This window comes from Protopterus annectens, chromosome 7.part1 (assembly GCF_019279795.1).
Source record: "Protopterus annectens isolate FY-2018-M chromosome 7.part1, PAN1.0, whole genome shotgun sequence".
Classification (NCBI taxonomy): Eukaryota; Metazoa; Chordata; order Ceratodontiformes; family Protopteridae; genus Protopterus; species Protopterus annectens.
In genome coordinates, this window is record NC_056740.1 from 220356612 (window position 1) to 220372842 (window position 16231).

The 16231-nt window shown below is 42.1% G+C and overlaps 1 protein-coding gene across 5 annotated transcripts in view; it reads left to right on the forward strand.

The window, feature by feature from the left end:
* MTFMT (mitochondrial methionyl-tRNA formyltransferase) overlaps window positions 1-16231 on the forward strand; it is a 585047-nt gene that overhangs the window by 478978 nt on the left and 89838 nt on the right. For all 5 annotated transcript variants that reach the window (XM_044078670.1, XM_044078669.1, XM_044078671.1 and 2 more), the window contains exon 6: window positions 7339-7430. In XM_044078670.1, the coding sequence (XP_043934605.1) occupies window positions 7339-7430 (92 nt within the window). The remainder of the gene's footprint in view (window positions 1-7338; window positions 7431-16231) is intronic.

Here is a 16231-nt window from a genome sequence, read left to right on the forward strand (position 1 = left end):
AACCCAGATGGCATTTCTGACATCCGAAAAACAATTACAGCTGGCTTCAACTTTCAGAACCTTGGCAACTCTAACTCAACTATCTGCAAGGAAATTCCTGCAGGCTTTGGGTTACATGGCCACCTGCATCCTTCTCGTACCATATGCAAGACTACACATGAGGAAAATACAGTGGTACCTAAAAAGTGTATGGTCTCAGCATTGCCACAGTTTAGACATACTGATCTCCATCCTTCCTTGCCTTCAAAAGGAATTTCTTTGGTGGTCCAGGGCATATGTTCTAAACAAAGGGAAACCCTTCGGTCTGCCTCCTGCCACTCAGATTCTAACCACGGACGCCTCGGATTATGCTTGGGGAGCCCATTTTCAGGGCAATTGTCTGCAGGACCTTTGGACAAAGGATCAGAAGCACCTGCATATCAACTTAAAGGAAATGTTAGCCGTTCAGAAAGCTCTATTGGCCTTCAGGAATCTCTTACAACCAGGACAACTACTAATATGGACGGACAACACCACAGTTATGTGGTACATAAACAAGCAAGGGGGATCTCATTCCTACCCCCTTTGCAGACTAGTCATGGATCTATGGAACACAGCTCAAGCTTGCAATCTGGATCTTCAAGCTCAGTTTCTACCAGGGAAACAAAACTTCCTGGCAGACAGTCTGAGCAGAAACCTTTCGGATCCACACAAGTGGATGCTGGACACCAAAATATTCAGGATGACAACAGCAGTCTGGGGATGTCCTCACATAGACCTCTTTGCATCCCATCTCAATCATCAACTACAGAATTTTTGCACCAGGACTTTCCACAAAGAAGCTTGGAAAGTGGATGCCCTGTCATTCAGTTGGAGGAACCTCTCGGGATATGCCTTTCCGCCTCTTCCTCTTCTTCCACGGGTTTTTATTGAAGATAAAACAGGACAAGCCCAAGATGATAATCTTGCTGGCTCCAAATTGGCCTCGGCAGTTTTGGTATCCAACTCTAAAAAACCTATGTCTGGAGCCCCCTTGGGTTTTACCTTAGTCTCTGAACCTTCTGTCCCAACATCAGGGTCAGGTTCTACACTCTCATGTCAGAACTCTCAGCCTGGCGGCCAGGTTAATCCAGGGCCTTTGATTTCTTCTTTCCTACCCAAGCAGGTTATGTATGTCATTTTAGAAGTCAGACGTCCTAGCACTAGAAAATCTTATGCAGGAAAATGGAAAAGATTTTGTTCCTGGATGCAGGCTCAGGATTCTGATCCTCTTCTTCCTAACATTACTTTAATTTTACTTTACCTGACAGATCTCTTACATAAGGATCTCTCTTTCTCTTCCATTAAGATACATGCCTCTGCTATTTTTGCTCATTATAATACAGACCCTCCCATCTTTTCCCACCAGCTCATTAGACAGTTTCTCAGAGGAGCTAAGAACTTTAAGACCTCCTAGATCTCCTCCCATTCCTGCTTGGGATCTCAACTATGTTTTGGAAAAACTAACCTTGCCTCCTTTTGAGCCTGCTGCCTCTTCTGACATCAAGTTTTTATCTTGGAAGACAGCTATCCTGTTAGCCCTAACCTCTGCCAGGAGAGTTTCAGAGTTACAAGCTCTTATGGCTGTGGAACCTTATATTATTTTTCATCAAGACAGGGTATCTTTGAGGACTAATCCTACCTTCATGCCTAAGGTGGTTTCCAAAGTGGCTTTAAATCAAACTATCCACTTGCCAACCTTTTTCCCCACTCCTCAAAATAAATGGGAAAGGATCTTGCATTCCTTGGATGTACACAGACAACTACGTTTTTACCTGAACAGAACCAAGGACATCAGAAAATCAGAACAATTGTTTGTTTCTTATGCTTCAAGTTCCCAAGGTAAAGCCATTTCAAAACAGACCATTTCTAAATGGATTATTCATGGAATCAGATTTTGTTATTCACACCATGGAAAGCAAATCCCAGGGAGTATACGGACTCATTCCACCAGAGCTGCTGCCACTTCTGCGGCCTTCCTCAAGGGAGTTCCTACCAAAGACATTTTGGAAGCTTCAACTTGGATTTCAGTGCATACTTTTTCTAAGCACTACAATCTACCTCTCTACTCTGTCTAGGGCAGGCTTTGCCTCTGCAGTCTTGCAGGGCCTTTTAGCCACCCGTTCTTCTTTATGACCACCTCCCTTTCTTTCAGCTTTGGGATTCTACCCTACAGTCATGACTGCAACAGTGAAACACGATGAACATAGTACAGTTGTGTACACCTACCATAAATGTAGATGTTCGAGTATCTTCACTGTTGCAGTCAGGGTTTCCCTCCCTCCTGTCGCCTCTTATTTTTACTTTTGTGTATTTCCTTTTTTCACCATTCTTCTGAGGTGTATTTGCAATGGTTATGGGACCTTTTTCATTTTGGGACTCCTGACATCTGGGGCAAGAAAAACTGGAGAAGATGGTGTCGGCTGTCAGCTTTGTACTCCTGGCGCTCTGACGTCAGGGAGCGTGGTTGAACAGCCGAAGCCGGACCCAGACTTTGGGATTCTGGCTGACCGAGGGCTGCCTGCCGGCAGGGGAGAACCCTACAGTCATGACTGCAACAGTGAAGACACTTGAACATCTACATTTATGGTAGGTGTACACAACTGTACTTTCCTCTTTTTGTTAGGGTAATTTAAAACGTACAAGAGAGCAGACTATACTGCTGATTATGTATTTTTAGCCAATGTAGCATTGTTTTTTTTTTATGTTTTTTTTTTGTCCTAATGAGCACGAAGAGGATAGAGCATCAGTATTTTGATTTCTTATTCAGAACAAATGATTCACTTATGTACCCAAACCTGAAGAGATTTTAAGGCTGACAGCTTGGATAATTTAGCACTCGTTTTGTTTAGGCACATGCTTGCCAATGGCATGTTTGCAATCATGAGGGAGTCTAGGAAACCAAATGTGTATAAATCATACCTAGCTAAATGGAAAAAGTTCTTCCTTTGATGCCAAAAAGAGACACTTAATTCAAATCATAGAGCGATGTCAGTGGTCCTCAAATACCTGTCACGTCTTTACTAGTTAGGTTTATTTTATGCCTCACTGAAAGTACATGCATCTGCTGTCATTTACTTTACTGCCCTTGAATCCTCACTTTACTCCTTTCTCACAGTGAAGCAATTTTTTAAAGGAGTCCTCCACTGAGACCACCCAAGAAGTAATTCTCCCCACTTGGGACCTAAACTGTGTGATGGAAACATTTGAAACTAACATCATTTGAGTTAGCAGCTTTATCATTTCTAACAGTATTGAAATGAGAATCTGTCTAGTGGCCATATTTCTGAACTGTAGGCTCTTACGTGCATACGGCAGTTTCTCATTCTCCACATAGACAGGTTTACTTTCCATCCAATCCAACCTTCATGCCCAAAGTAGAACAAAATGTTTCTTTTAACCGTGCAGTTAACATTACAATGTTTTTTCCTCCCCAATGAGCAAGGGAGGAAGTATTTAGTGTACTCTGGAAGTGCAAAAGCAGCTGAGATTTTACCTAAAAAAAGACTAGAAAGTTTGTTTGCTCATTTATTTATTTATTGTTTTTGTTGACTGGTCTAGGCTGGGTAAACCTTGAGAAAGTCTCCTTTTATGCCTCAGCACAGGAAGAAAATGTAGATAGTAAGTAAAAATACATGCTTTCAAATAAGTAAATATGTACAATTGAAATAGCACAAATAGTACTACAGTATTATTAGAAACTAAAAATAAAATAGGTAGCATGTGTAGACGTGTGTAAGAATTTATATTTATTTGAGGAAATTCAGATGTATACATTTGATTGAAACAAATTTGTATTTTAAAAAAACTGACCATCTGTTCATAGGCTTTGCAAAGGGTAAGGAGGGAATGCCTATGCCAAAATAGTTTATTTTAAATTAGCTGTCTCACTGCATCCTATTTTGCTACTCTTTCCATGGAAAAACTGTATCAGAGCATGGCAGAGCACGCACTACTAGGGGGTGACAGCAGCAACTCCAAACGGTACAACTTGGACATTTTCACCAGAACCATGGCAGGTTTTACCACAGCTATCCTGCAAAGGTTTTTAAAGCTCATTCCTTCACAGAACCAAGCACCCCCAACTATGGAAGCTGTGAGAATCATCTCATGAATTAGCACTACTGCAACAGTAAACAATATGAACAATATGAAGAACATAGTACAGTTGTGTGGGAATGTATCATAATTGTACATGCCTAGGTATGTTCACTGTTTTACTTATATTTCTCTCCCTCCGTCCATCTGTTCTTGACCTGATACCATATTGAATGAAGTTGGAGTGAGTACCCAGTTACCTTTTACTCTCACCTTCCATATCTTTTAACTCTACAGTGTATTCCTGTTTAGATTTGTTTAGGACTTAGACAAATTTGCATTCTTTTCCACTTGAGTTGTCATCACTTAAGGCATTGGCCAGCAAGCAGCCAGTGCTAAGGCATCAGAGCAAGAAAAAAATACTTTGTTGATGGATATCCCTGTTGTACCACATATGTACTGAAGTTCAGGTGGGAGAGCTTCCACCTGGCTGAGTATGGGAAGTGTGAAAAAAAACTTTGGAAGTCAGGCCGAACCTTTGGCTTTCTGCTGCAGAAGTCAAAAGAGTTAGCACTATTGCAGTAGTGGAGATACCGGAGTATTTACAATTATGGTAAGTTTCTACATAACTCTCCTTTCTCCCACCTGGAGCAGATGATCAGGAAAAGACCTCATACAGCTCTTTACCTCATACATTTTATTAATGTAGCAAAGGAGAACTCTTGTTTACCCAGACCTCAAGAATGTCATGTTGTCAGTTTGGGGGATAGATGACTCCCTTTTGGGATAGCTTCAGTATTAAACTGTTTCATATCCTAAAGGAAGCGGGAAGATTCACTGTCAGGAAATCCTATCTGGTAAATTGGGAGAGATTTTCATTCTTTGCAGAGATCACCATATAGACCTGACAACTGCATCTGTATTTGAATTCCCGCTTTGACCAAACTCTCTGATAATAACCTGATTTAATAAGGTTTGTTTGACAGCTCTTGTAGCATGCATCCCCATTGTCAGTAGTTCTTGAAAGGGTCTTACTGATGAAACTTAGAAGACCCTTTTCTTGGTGTCCAATACCTCATAAAGGAGAATTTCAGTGTTTCAGGCCTTAATGTGTAAAGAGCATTACAGATTCTTCTGCAAGAAAAGGATCGCCCTCAGAACCAGCCCAATACTCAAGTCTAATTTGTCAGAGTTTATTTTAAATCAAAAGTTCAGTTACTGGTGTTCTTCCTCAGGAGTAAAGTTATCTTTACTTGATAGCTATAGACTGGACTGCACTGGAAAACAAAAAGAGTTTAAGCACCTTAATCATTTTTTTTTAATCCTGTATTATACCAATAAATTGCAACATGACAGTGTCCAGGCAGAATTCTCCAAATGACTTACTAACTGCATTGCCTTCCATGGTCATTATGGTAAGGCACTGCAGATCAGACCCTACTCTGCTAGAACATCAGCTATGTCTGCAGATTTCTTTAGAAATGTGTTAACCCAGATTATTTTTGAGGTGGCTGCCTGGGGCAGTGTTGACATATTCAGTAAATGCTGCAAATGGGACATGTAATAGGAGAAGGGATGGTTTTGCATGGCTGTCCTGTGTGGCATTTGGGTACTTTCTTTCTAGATCAGTAGATGGGATAACCCCCCTCCCCCCAGGAAGCAAAGTGCTTTGGTGCTGTTCTTACCTCTAATGAATCTATAGCAGAGATCTTTACAATTAATAATAGCATTGTGTGAGCACTCTCATTGTAAGTGTAGGCATTCCAAGTCAGGCACACTGCTGCAGTATGATTCCCTTCCATCCATCCCTATGAGTGTCCATTTTGTTTCCTTGAGGGGCACCCCTTGGCTACACCTGCCTTCTTAGAGATGTGGGGGGACATGAACAACACCTTTCTGATATCCTTAATTCTCCCTGGCATATTACCAGGGGAAGCTCCCATGTGTAGGCTGCTTTATGTTTTCTAATATTTTCAGCATGTGGTGGTGAACAGTCTTGCTCTGGGGTGATTTAAAGATCTGGAGTCAGGCCTGCTAGGTGGGCATCTCCCTGCAGCTAATTTTCACTATATTGAATTATAGTACATCTGTGGTCCGGATAATTGAACGTGTACCATTGTGGTGAGTACCCTCACAAAGCTGTACTGTCAACACGTTGAGTTAAAAGAAAATACATTTTAATATATGGAAGTGATACAAGTCATCCGGCAAATTGTTTATTTTTCAGGTATGGCGCTTCCAGTGGTACATACGTTGTGCATAAAGGCAGAAAACACTTCACTGTTCAGTATAGAGCTCCTTACCAGTTAACTATTTAAATTACACAATTAATGAGGGGCATGAATTATGTAGGGAGCTATGCATGTTAATATCCCATGCCCAGAGGGTAGGCCAGTCTGTTTACTTTAGTGCTGTTCTGTAGAACAGCCATGATGCAGGGTAGTAGAATTGTGTGGTGAAACCATGTTGAGGGAATAATCACTTCTGCTTGGGTAGTGAGCCTGTGGGTGAATGAAACCTTTGTTCCCACAAAACCTACTTAGACTGTACCCACATAGGACTGCAGTGTGAATAAAGTATAGTAGTTTTCAGCACTGCGCCTTCATCCCACTGGGACCCTTCAGATATCAAGTTTAGCAACAGTCAGTGAAATTCCTTCTGCTAATCCAGCTTTGGGTAAAAAGGAGTGTCCCAGCTCTGCAATGACGAAGTTATGAGTATTGACCTATCACCACCACCTGGAATGGAAGGTAATAAAGAAAGAAAAATTGCATGCTTCTTTCGTTATTAACATCCATAGTATTCTAGGAAAATGTTATATGCAGTTAGCAGAGTTGCCAGCTGTTTGACAATGTGGACATAATAGAGAATGTCAGTACACCATATGAGAAGTTCATTTTGATGTGGGTATTTTTCTCCCTCATGCTTGGGTAGTGGCAATTGTAAAAATAACTTAAGATTATATTTGCATTATAGTTCATCTGGTGCTTTGCTGTCTTGAGCACTTAACTATGTAGTGACTGCTATGCAAGACACTAAAATGTACTTTGAAAATTTCATCTCCCCCAAAAAAATGTGCTGCATTGATAATGATTTTTCCTTATAAGAGCTTGGCACAAGTAATTTTGGTAGTTCTTTGTACTGATCTGTATGCAAAGTTGTGTATAATGGTTATTCATCATGAATCAGATGTCCTTAGATAGCTGCTACTGAGACTCAAATGTTAGACATAATTATTCATTTTAGAACTGTTTTCATGATGGTACGTATTTTGTCTTACAGCTCCAAAACTCACTAGTGCCTTGAGGTGGATAAGATGGACAGAGCAGAACTGTAAACAGATTATTCAGCTTCACCGTGCTTTGGGCAAAAGGGTAAAGTATCAACTTTTATGTTCTAGTTGTTGTTTCCTTTGGCATTAATGTGTGTTTATGACAACATGCAAATATTTCCCTGGGACCACCAAACAAATCAAAATTCTTTGTTAGAAGGTAAAAAAATGCCCAGTCACTGTACCAATGCTGTCAGAGGTATTATCGTTTTTAAATTCTGAAGAAAAAGAAACAATATTTTTAAACATCTGTTATGGAGTACAGTCTACACCGTTCAAGAATAAACTTATGATTTTGAGGACTGGGCGTCTACAAGGGTAATGGATCAGAGGCATTGCAGAAAAAACTGTTACTGGTGGAAGATGGAGTTGCATTTTGAGAGAGAGAGAGACTACATCTGGGCACAAGCCAATTTGCTGTTTTTTCTTTTGTCTGTGTAGTTATAGGTTTACATTTGTTGACTGAGATAAATAACTTGGGAAGACCAACTGAAGTCCTGGGCAGATTATTTCTGTAAGCCAGTTGGCGACCCATCTCGTGATGTAGGGGTTTATGCTCAGGCTGGTGAGTTTTTCTGTAATACCCGAGTGGGGAATGGTGTCGAAAGCCTTGGCGAGGTCAAGGTAGGCTGTGTGAACAACCTTTCCCTCGTCTATGTCCTTGGTGACTGTCTCGAAGAAGTCAACCAGGTTTAGTAGGCATGATCTGCCCTTAACAAAGCTGAACTGGGTCGGGTCAAGTGTTTGGAGGTTCCCAATGTCTGTGTTAATGAGTTCCATGATGATGCGCTCCATAGCCTTGCAGACCAGGCTAGTCAGGCTTATGGGGCGATAGTTACCAGGGTCAGTTGTGGCCCCTCCTTTGTGGAGTGGAATAACTGTTGCTGTGCGTCATTCTATGGGCATGTAGCCTGTGGAAAGGCTGAGGTTGAACAGTGTGTTTAGGTGGGGGGGTTAGTTCATTCTGTAGCTCGTCCAAGGCGCAGCCTGGGACACCATCTGGCCCATTGACGCTGTGGTTTTGGCTTTTGAAAGGACTATTTCTATTTTCACCTGTATGTCTGTGATTTCCGGGACATTACACTTTTCCTTTTTTTTTTTCCACTTTTACATATTTGTTAATTAGTATGAGCAAAGCATTTACACCCAGGAAACAAGTACAGCATGACATGCTGCCTTGTGTACTAATGTGTAATTGTAGAAAAAGAACATATATTTTATGCATATAGTGAACAGCTGAATTTTGAAATTGTAATTTGAAACTAAAAGAGAACAGTAGGGATGGTTAAATTGTTTCTTGACTGATACTTAAATACACAGTGAATTTCTGGGTCTTTGTCTTTTTCTGAAAAGATTTCAAGCCTACATAAACTAAAGCACTGCTTGTGACTCCCTGCTAGTTTTTCCCACCCAGCCTGCCCTTTGTTGATCTGTTTTTTAAACCTGTTGACTTTAAGCTGCTCAGTGTTATTGTAAATTAAGCTTAATAAGCTCCTCCCTTTGTATACTGCTGTTGATATCTTGAATTATTTTTTCTTTTTTTGCCTTTCCTTGTGCTTATATTGAAAAAAAGTGAATTTTGCCTCTCATTGTCTGTTGTTCTGATTTACTTGCTCTGAATTAATTATCTGGCCAGCTGTAGGATAAAGTATTGTATTTTTATACTCTAGCAAGCACTTGTTTTTACATCAAGAGGTCAGTGGATTTTCCATCTAGTTGACTGGGAGGTAGCCTGGTATGTTTAGCTTGGAGAAACACTTGAGATTTCTGCATGTAGTTTTATTGACTGGAGGGCTTCTTAATCAGCTTGTCTTGTTTTTAGTGCCTTTATACATTCTGTACAGTTGAATGGCTCTGGGCTTATTTATACAAAGTGAAGTTCTTTTATTGAATAATCACACTTTTATAAGTTGTTTAAAGTATACTGCTGTATCCGAATCTTTAAGTTTGTTTGTGGTAGCATTTCACATCTTTTAAGTTTGTTTGTGTTAGTATTTCATTCTTTTAGTGTGCATTTACATTAGGAGTACTTGGATTATTCATCTAATGGCAGTAGGTATTTACCTGGTCTGTCTGAGCTGGGAAGCACACAAAAGAGCTCTAAATATTTTTTGCATTTCTCTTATATACTGTAACTGTAATTTAGCAGTTTCAAAAAAACTGTACTGTCTGCTGCTGCTCTAATTAGTTAATTGCACTGTATTACATTGTATCTGTTAGTTGTAGGTAGTTTGTGTAGTCTTGTTCCACTTGGGCTGCAGACCAGCTATTCTACATTAAGGAGGAGTTTTTCTGCACCCTGGCAGAAGTTTGCTGATTTAACCTGTCTGAGTTGGGGATTGCTGGTGGAAGACTTATTGTGTGCTTTCCTGACTGGTAGTTTTGCTTCTCTTTGCTCGTATTTAAGCTTCGCATTTGTGTGATGCCGCTTTTCATGTAGTGGCAATTAGCAATGCCCTGTATAGATGCAAAAGCCTAGAAGCTCTGTTTTTTCCTAACAGCTGTCAGTGAAACCCTTCCAAACTTTTCTGCTGTTCTAGAAGCAACTAAGTTGCTCACTGAGCAGTGTTGCCTCATTGATCAACCTTGGCCTACACAAAGTATAGGTCCCTCTTGTAGTCTCGGCACTAGCAGCACAGTCCTGTCCAATTAACCCATTCCCTTCCCTAATAAAACAGTAAGAGCCTGCTATCATGAATGGGCAGTTTCCCATCATCTCTCTGGCCAGCCTAATAGACATGGGCATCCTGAGGCAATGTAGCAATTGTTTCATATATACTGACAAGCACTTACTCCTAAAACAAACAAATACTTTATGTGAGAGATGCAATTACACTATGAAATTGGAGGTAAGACTCTCACATAAGGACAAATCAAATGCCAAACAGGTTGTCAACACACACACACACTTCTCACACACAATAAGGACAGAACACATAAACCTACATATGTGGAGATACTCACAAGTAACTTACCAAAATACCAGAGGCTTCCCAAATGGAAACCACTTAACACAAGTAACAATGCAAAAAACGGCCACAGTACATAATAACATACACACTAGTGTCTCATCAAATAAGTCCATAAGGCATAACACCACAAAACCTAATGTCTTGGTTGTAGATGACTCCATTGTGAGACACATGGAAGTTCCCTTTACCAGGCTGGATAAGGAGTGAGTTACAGGTAGCTGCCTGTCAGGTGCCAGGATCCCTCAAGTCACTCAACCAATGAAGTCACTCAACCACAAGTAACAGTATGACTCCATCATAGTCCATGTGGGGGTGAATGACTTGAGATATACTTCACTGGACTATATGAAAAGAGAAATGACTGAACTCTCAGATTATGTTTGACAGGCAGGTATAAGCCTAGCCTTAAGCAGCATTCTTCCTTCTCCAAGGATGATGCCACAATGCAAACAAAGAATTATTGACTTTAACAGTTAGCTGAGCTTCTGGTGTCAATCCAAGGGGATCCAGTGTCTGTCAGCCTGGGGAAATATGGTGGACAGGCCATGCTGCTTTGCCAGTGAGGGTCTGCACCTGTCTCCTCTAGGCTTTCAGTACTGGCAAAAGCCACCCCCTATTGTGCCTTTTTTAGGCAATGTTAAAAATAACCAACCTCCCAACGTAACAAAATCCTCTCTAGATAAACTCAAGGTACTGCTGATTAATGCTAGGAGTTTAAATGGGAAACTGCACTCCCTGGAAGCACTTCTCAATTTGGAAGATGCTGACATCTGTGCAGTCATCGAGATATGGTTCAAAGGCACGGAAAGCACCTCGGCTGTGCAGGGCTACAATGCCTTCCATACTTTCAGACCACAAACGGAGAGTGAAAGGGAAGAGGTGTACCATCTTGATTAAGGATAAGTACACCTTGAAATTGATCAAACAGTATGACTGTCTTGAGATATTCCATGTGAGGTTAACTATAGGCAAAGCCCCGTACCACATCATAGCTAGCTGTAGGTCCCCCACCATGAAACAGGAAAAGCATACTGCATACCTGAACTTACTGGAGTCACTTGCCATACAACCCAACATTTTACTCGTGGGTGATTTTAATTATCTTACCATTGACTGGGAAACATACACAACCACAAACATGCTGACTCAGAGGTTCTTGGACTTTGTCAATGCAAGCCTCTGGAACAGCTAGTCAGCACACCCACAAGAGGCTCAAATGTCCTGGACATAGTACTCACTAACATGGGTGAGCATTGCACCTCCCCCCTGTTTGATGTCCTCCCTGGTAAGATCGGAGCATAAATTTGTCTTGCTTGATGTAATTATAAGGCCAGATACCCCATCAATCTCAAAAACACTTAAGAATTTTTCAGAGACAAATTACCAACTAAATAGTAATGGAATAAGAAGATGTTCTTCATACCACATTGCTGCAGTCCTAACACTTGGGTAGTCCGCTGTCCCAGTCGGCCCGAATACCAAAGTATATGGCTGACGTCGGTCAAGGCGCATTAGTCTGACGTCAGGACGTCAGGGTACAAATGCGCATGACCGACGTCATATCCTCAGTCTTTTTTGCCGCATGGTCCGATGCAGAAGCAGTTTTGCAAGTGCAGGTTGGCGTTCTGAGATTTTCCGAAGTCGGAGTTTCAGACCGAATCCAAATTGGCTAAGTACCCCGTTGGGGATTATTTTGTTTTTTTCTTGCCTCAGTATTTTACTGGATGTCAGAAAAAGTGAATAACTGTATTTCTTGTGGGAAACAGATACCTCATAGGGATTACCATACCTTGTGTATACCTTGCCTAGGGCCTGAGCACGACGTTGTTGGCTGTCGCTCTTGTGCTAGATTTAACAAACGCACTATAAAGAGAAGATTAGATTGTGCCAGGTTAGTTTTTGGGAAGCGGTGTAATTATAAAATGCCGTCGGATGCTCCGACGCCCGCTTCGTCAAAAAAGCGCAAGGACAAAACAGCGAAGCCTAGGCTGGAAGAACCGTCCATCCCGGACGTCGGTTCTTTAGAGGGCTCGGTGGAGCCAGGGGTTCAGCCAGAAATTTCTTTGGAATCCCAGGGAGAGACTTTATTACTGCAAGATGTGACCTCTCAGGAGGTAGGCCAGGCGGAAGGGGCTTCTCAGGTAGCTGTTCTTCCCTCCCTTCCTAAGGTAGTTAGGCCCTCCCCTGCTGTTTCCAAGGCTTCTCCCAGGGGCAGGCCAGGTTTTGTTTCAGGAGTTACCCCTAGTTCTTCAGGGTCTGTACCTAAGAAGCATATGCTTAAGATGGCAGAAGATTTGATTACAATGATTAGAGGTTCTATGCCCCTCCTGATAAGAGGCCTAGGGTGGAACCTGAGCTTGGGAGTTTTGAGCAGTGTTCGATGCTTCTGAGTCTTGACTGAAGACTTGCAGGAGTATTCCCCTTACTCTGATTCTGATGTAGATGATTCTACTCCTTCTGCTTCTCCTCCTGAGGATTTTTCATTTTCAGAGACTCTTCATTCCATGAGGGAGCATTTTAAATGGGAAGGTCAGGATTTCTCTGATTCCAGGAAAAGGCTTAGGGAATTTTGTTTCTACCCCAGCATAGGCCTTTAGCTATACCTCCTGTTCTAGATGTGGTAGAGGATGTTTTTGCAGAGGCTTCTCTGAACCCTGACTCTTTGCCTCCTGCTCCAGTTAAACCGGATAGATATTATAGGGTGCCTGAAGCTCATAAGTATCTTTTAAGAGTCCTAGGGCAGACCCAGAAACTGTTTCACAGGGGCCTAAAGGTGTTAAGGCTTCTGTTGTTAAAAATCCTGTTCCTCCAGATAAAGAGGCTAGGGCTTTGGATAGATGGGGAAAGAAAGTGTATACTTCTTCCACTTTGGCCATGAGAGCTTTGAATTGCCAGTTTCACATGTTGAAATACCAAAATTATCTCCTTTCACAATTAAAGTCTAAGGTAGATGCTTTGGCGGAAGGTATTGAGTGTAAAGAGTTGCAGGATTTAGTTCATGTTTCTGAACAGGTGGGTAAGCATTCTTTGCAATGTGGTTTTGATGCTGTGCAGGCCTCTTCGAGGGTGGCTGCCACTGGTTCGGTTCTTCGCAGGCACGCCTGGTTGAGGGATCAGAATTTAGCTGAGCATGTGAAAACAAGGATTTTAGATGCTCCTTTACAATCTGATGTGTTGTTTGGTTCGCCTGTGGAAGCAGTTCTAAAGAAAATGGAAGACAAGGCTAAGTCTATGGAGACTGTTAAAGATTTTTTGCAGGGTCAGCCTCCGAAGTTTAGTAGAAATTGGCCTACCAAGGGGTGGACATATCCTGCTTATGATTCCCAGTCTAGGGGTAGGTCTAGGCGTGGTAGAGGCAGAGCTCAAGGTTCTTTTAGGCCTAGAACAGGAGTTCACCTGCTCAGTCTTCTGGTGAGGGCAGGGGTCAGTCCTTTCGTAAACAGACACAATGACCTGCCTTTTCAGCTGCCAGAATCTTCTCGTCTGGCAGCACCTTTGGGAGGAAGGTTGGCACTTTTCAAAGAAAACTGGAGTTTAATTACCCAAGACAGATGGGTATTGGATATCATTCACCACGGTTACAGGTTTTATTTCCATACCTTGCCTCCTTTCAAAGGCATGCCAGACATTCCTCCTCAACAAAGGAAAGAGGCTCACAAGCAAATTTCTCTGTTGCTCCAAATAGGGGCCATTCAGCCAGTTCCTGTGCCAGAAAGGGGCCTAGGATTTTATTCTCGCCTGTTCCTAGTACCAAAAAAGGGAAACACGTGGAGACCAATTTTGGATCTGTCTATCCTCAACACTTATCTGGACATTCCCAAGTTCAAAATGTTGACGTTACAACAGCTTTTACCTCTGCTGGGCAAAGATCACTGGATGGTAACTTTGGATCTCAAGGAAGCTTACCTTCATGTTCCTATCAGACTAATTTGCAGGAAGTATCTGCGTTTTCGAGCTGGGAATTCTCATTATCAGTTCTCTGCATTGCCCTTTGGCTTATCTACTGCGCCCAGAGTATTCACGAAGGTTCTGGCTCCAGTGATAGCTTTCTTCAGGCTAAAAGGAATACAAATCTATCCTTATTTGGACGATTGCCTGATTCTGGCTCAAGGAAGGGACGTGCTTCTTCAGCATTTGGAATATGTGATAGCAGTGCTAAGATGCCTAGGGTATTCTGTGAACGAAATAAAGTCCAGTCTAGTACCCTCTCAAGACATGTGCTTTCTGGGTGTGAGACTGAATACAGCAACCCAGATGGCCTTTTTAACCCCGGACAAACAAAAGAATCTTTCTCTTTACTTCCATCAACTATCTCATCAGTCCGGGCTGACTGCAAGGACAGTCCTTCAAGCCTTAGGGTTCATGGCATCTTGTATTCTGGTACTTCCCAATGCCAAACTGCATATGAGGAAGCTACAATGGTATCTCAAAAATGTATGGACACAGCACTGCCAGGATTTAGACACTGTCATTCCAATAATACCTTGCATTCAAAAGGAATTTTTGTGGTGGGCTCAGGAATGTCACCTAAACAAGGGACTCTCTGTGACCCGGCCAGAGGCGAGTCAGATTCTAACGACAGATGCCTCAGACACAGCTTGGGGAGCTCATCTGAATGGAAAGTGGATACAAGACAAGTGGCCTGCCAGACTGCAGCATCTACATATCAACATGAAGGAGATGTTAGCAGTCCAGTTTGCATTACTGGCTTTCAAGGATTTACTTCTTCCAGGGCAGGTGTTGATTCTAACAGACAACACAACTGTCATGTGGTACATCAACAAACAATGGGGTACACATTCTTATCCTCTATGCAGGCAAGCAATGATTTTGTGGGAGACTGCGTTAAGCTTGCAGCTGAATCTTCAAGCAAGGTTTCTGCCAGGAGCACAGAACTCCTTAGCAGATGTGTTAAGCAGGCAAATCATGGATCCCCACGAGTGGAAACTGGATCTTCATGTATTTCAGACATTGACAGTGTCATGGGGAACTCCAGACATAGATCTGTTCGCTTCTCCACTAAACCACCAGCTGCCAAAGTTTTGCACGAAAGGTTTCATCACACAGCCTGGAAAGTGGATGCTCTTTCTTTCAGTTGGAAAAATCTTCATGTGTATGCCTTTCCACCTCTGCCTCTCCTCCCAAAGGTACTTCTAAAGGTCAGACAAGACAAGCCAAGGATGATTTTAATAGCTCCGGATTGGCCTCGGCAGCACTGGTACCCATTGCTGAGGAGTCTGGTAAGGAAGCCTCCATGGCCCTACCTTTGATTCCACACCTATTGTCTCAGAAGGACGGGCATCTGCTCAATGTCAAGCTTCACTCTCTTCATCTAACAGCTTGGCATATTCTGTTTTGAACCATAGCAGGTCTCAGCTTCCTCAACAAGTTTTGAATGTGATTATGGAAGCCAGAAGACCTAGTACAAGGAAAGTGTACGCAGGAAAATGGAAGAGATTTTTATTTTGGTGTGCAGCAAAGGATTTGGATGTTTCTGAGCCGAATTTGAGTGTGGCTCTTCAATATCTTACTGAGTTATTGGACAAAGGTTTGTCTTTCTCTTCCATTAAGATTCATGCTGCAGCAATTTCAGCTCACTATGATTGTGACCCACCATTGTTTTCTCATCCTTTGTTCAAGCAATTTCTTAGAGGGGCAAAGAGTATAAGACCCCCGTAGAGCTCCTACTCCTGCTTGGGACCTCAATTTTGTGTTGGAGAAACTCACTCTACAACCTTTTGAGCCTGCAGCTACTGCTGAATTGAAATATTTGTCATGGAAGACTGCTTTTTGTTAGCCATTACATCTGCAAGAAGGGTGTCTGAATTGCAGGCCCTTATGGCGGTTGAGCCTTTCCTGATTTTTCATAAGG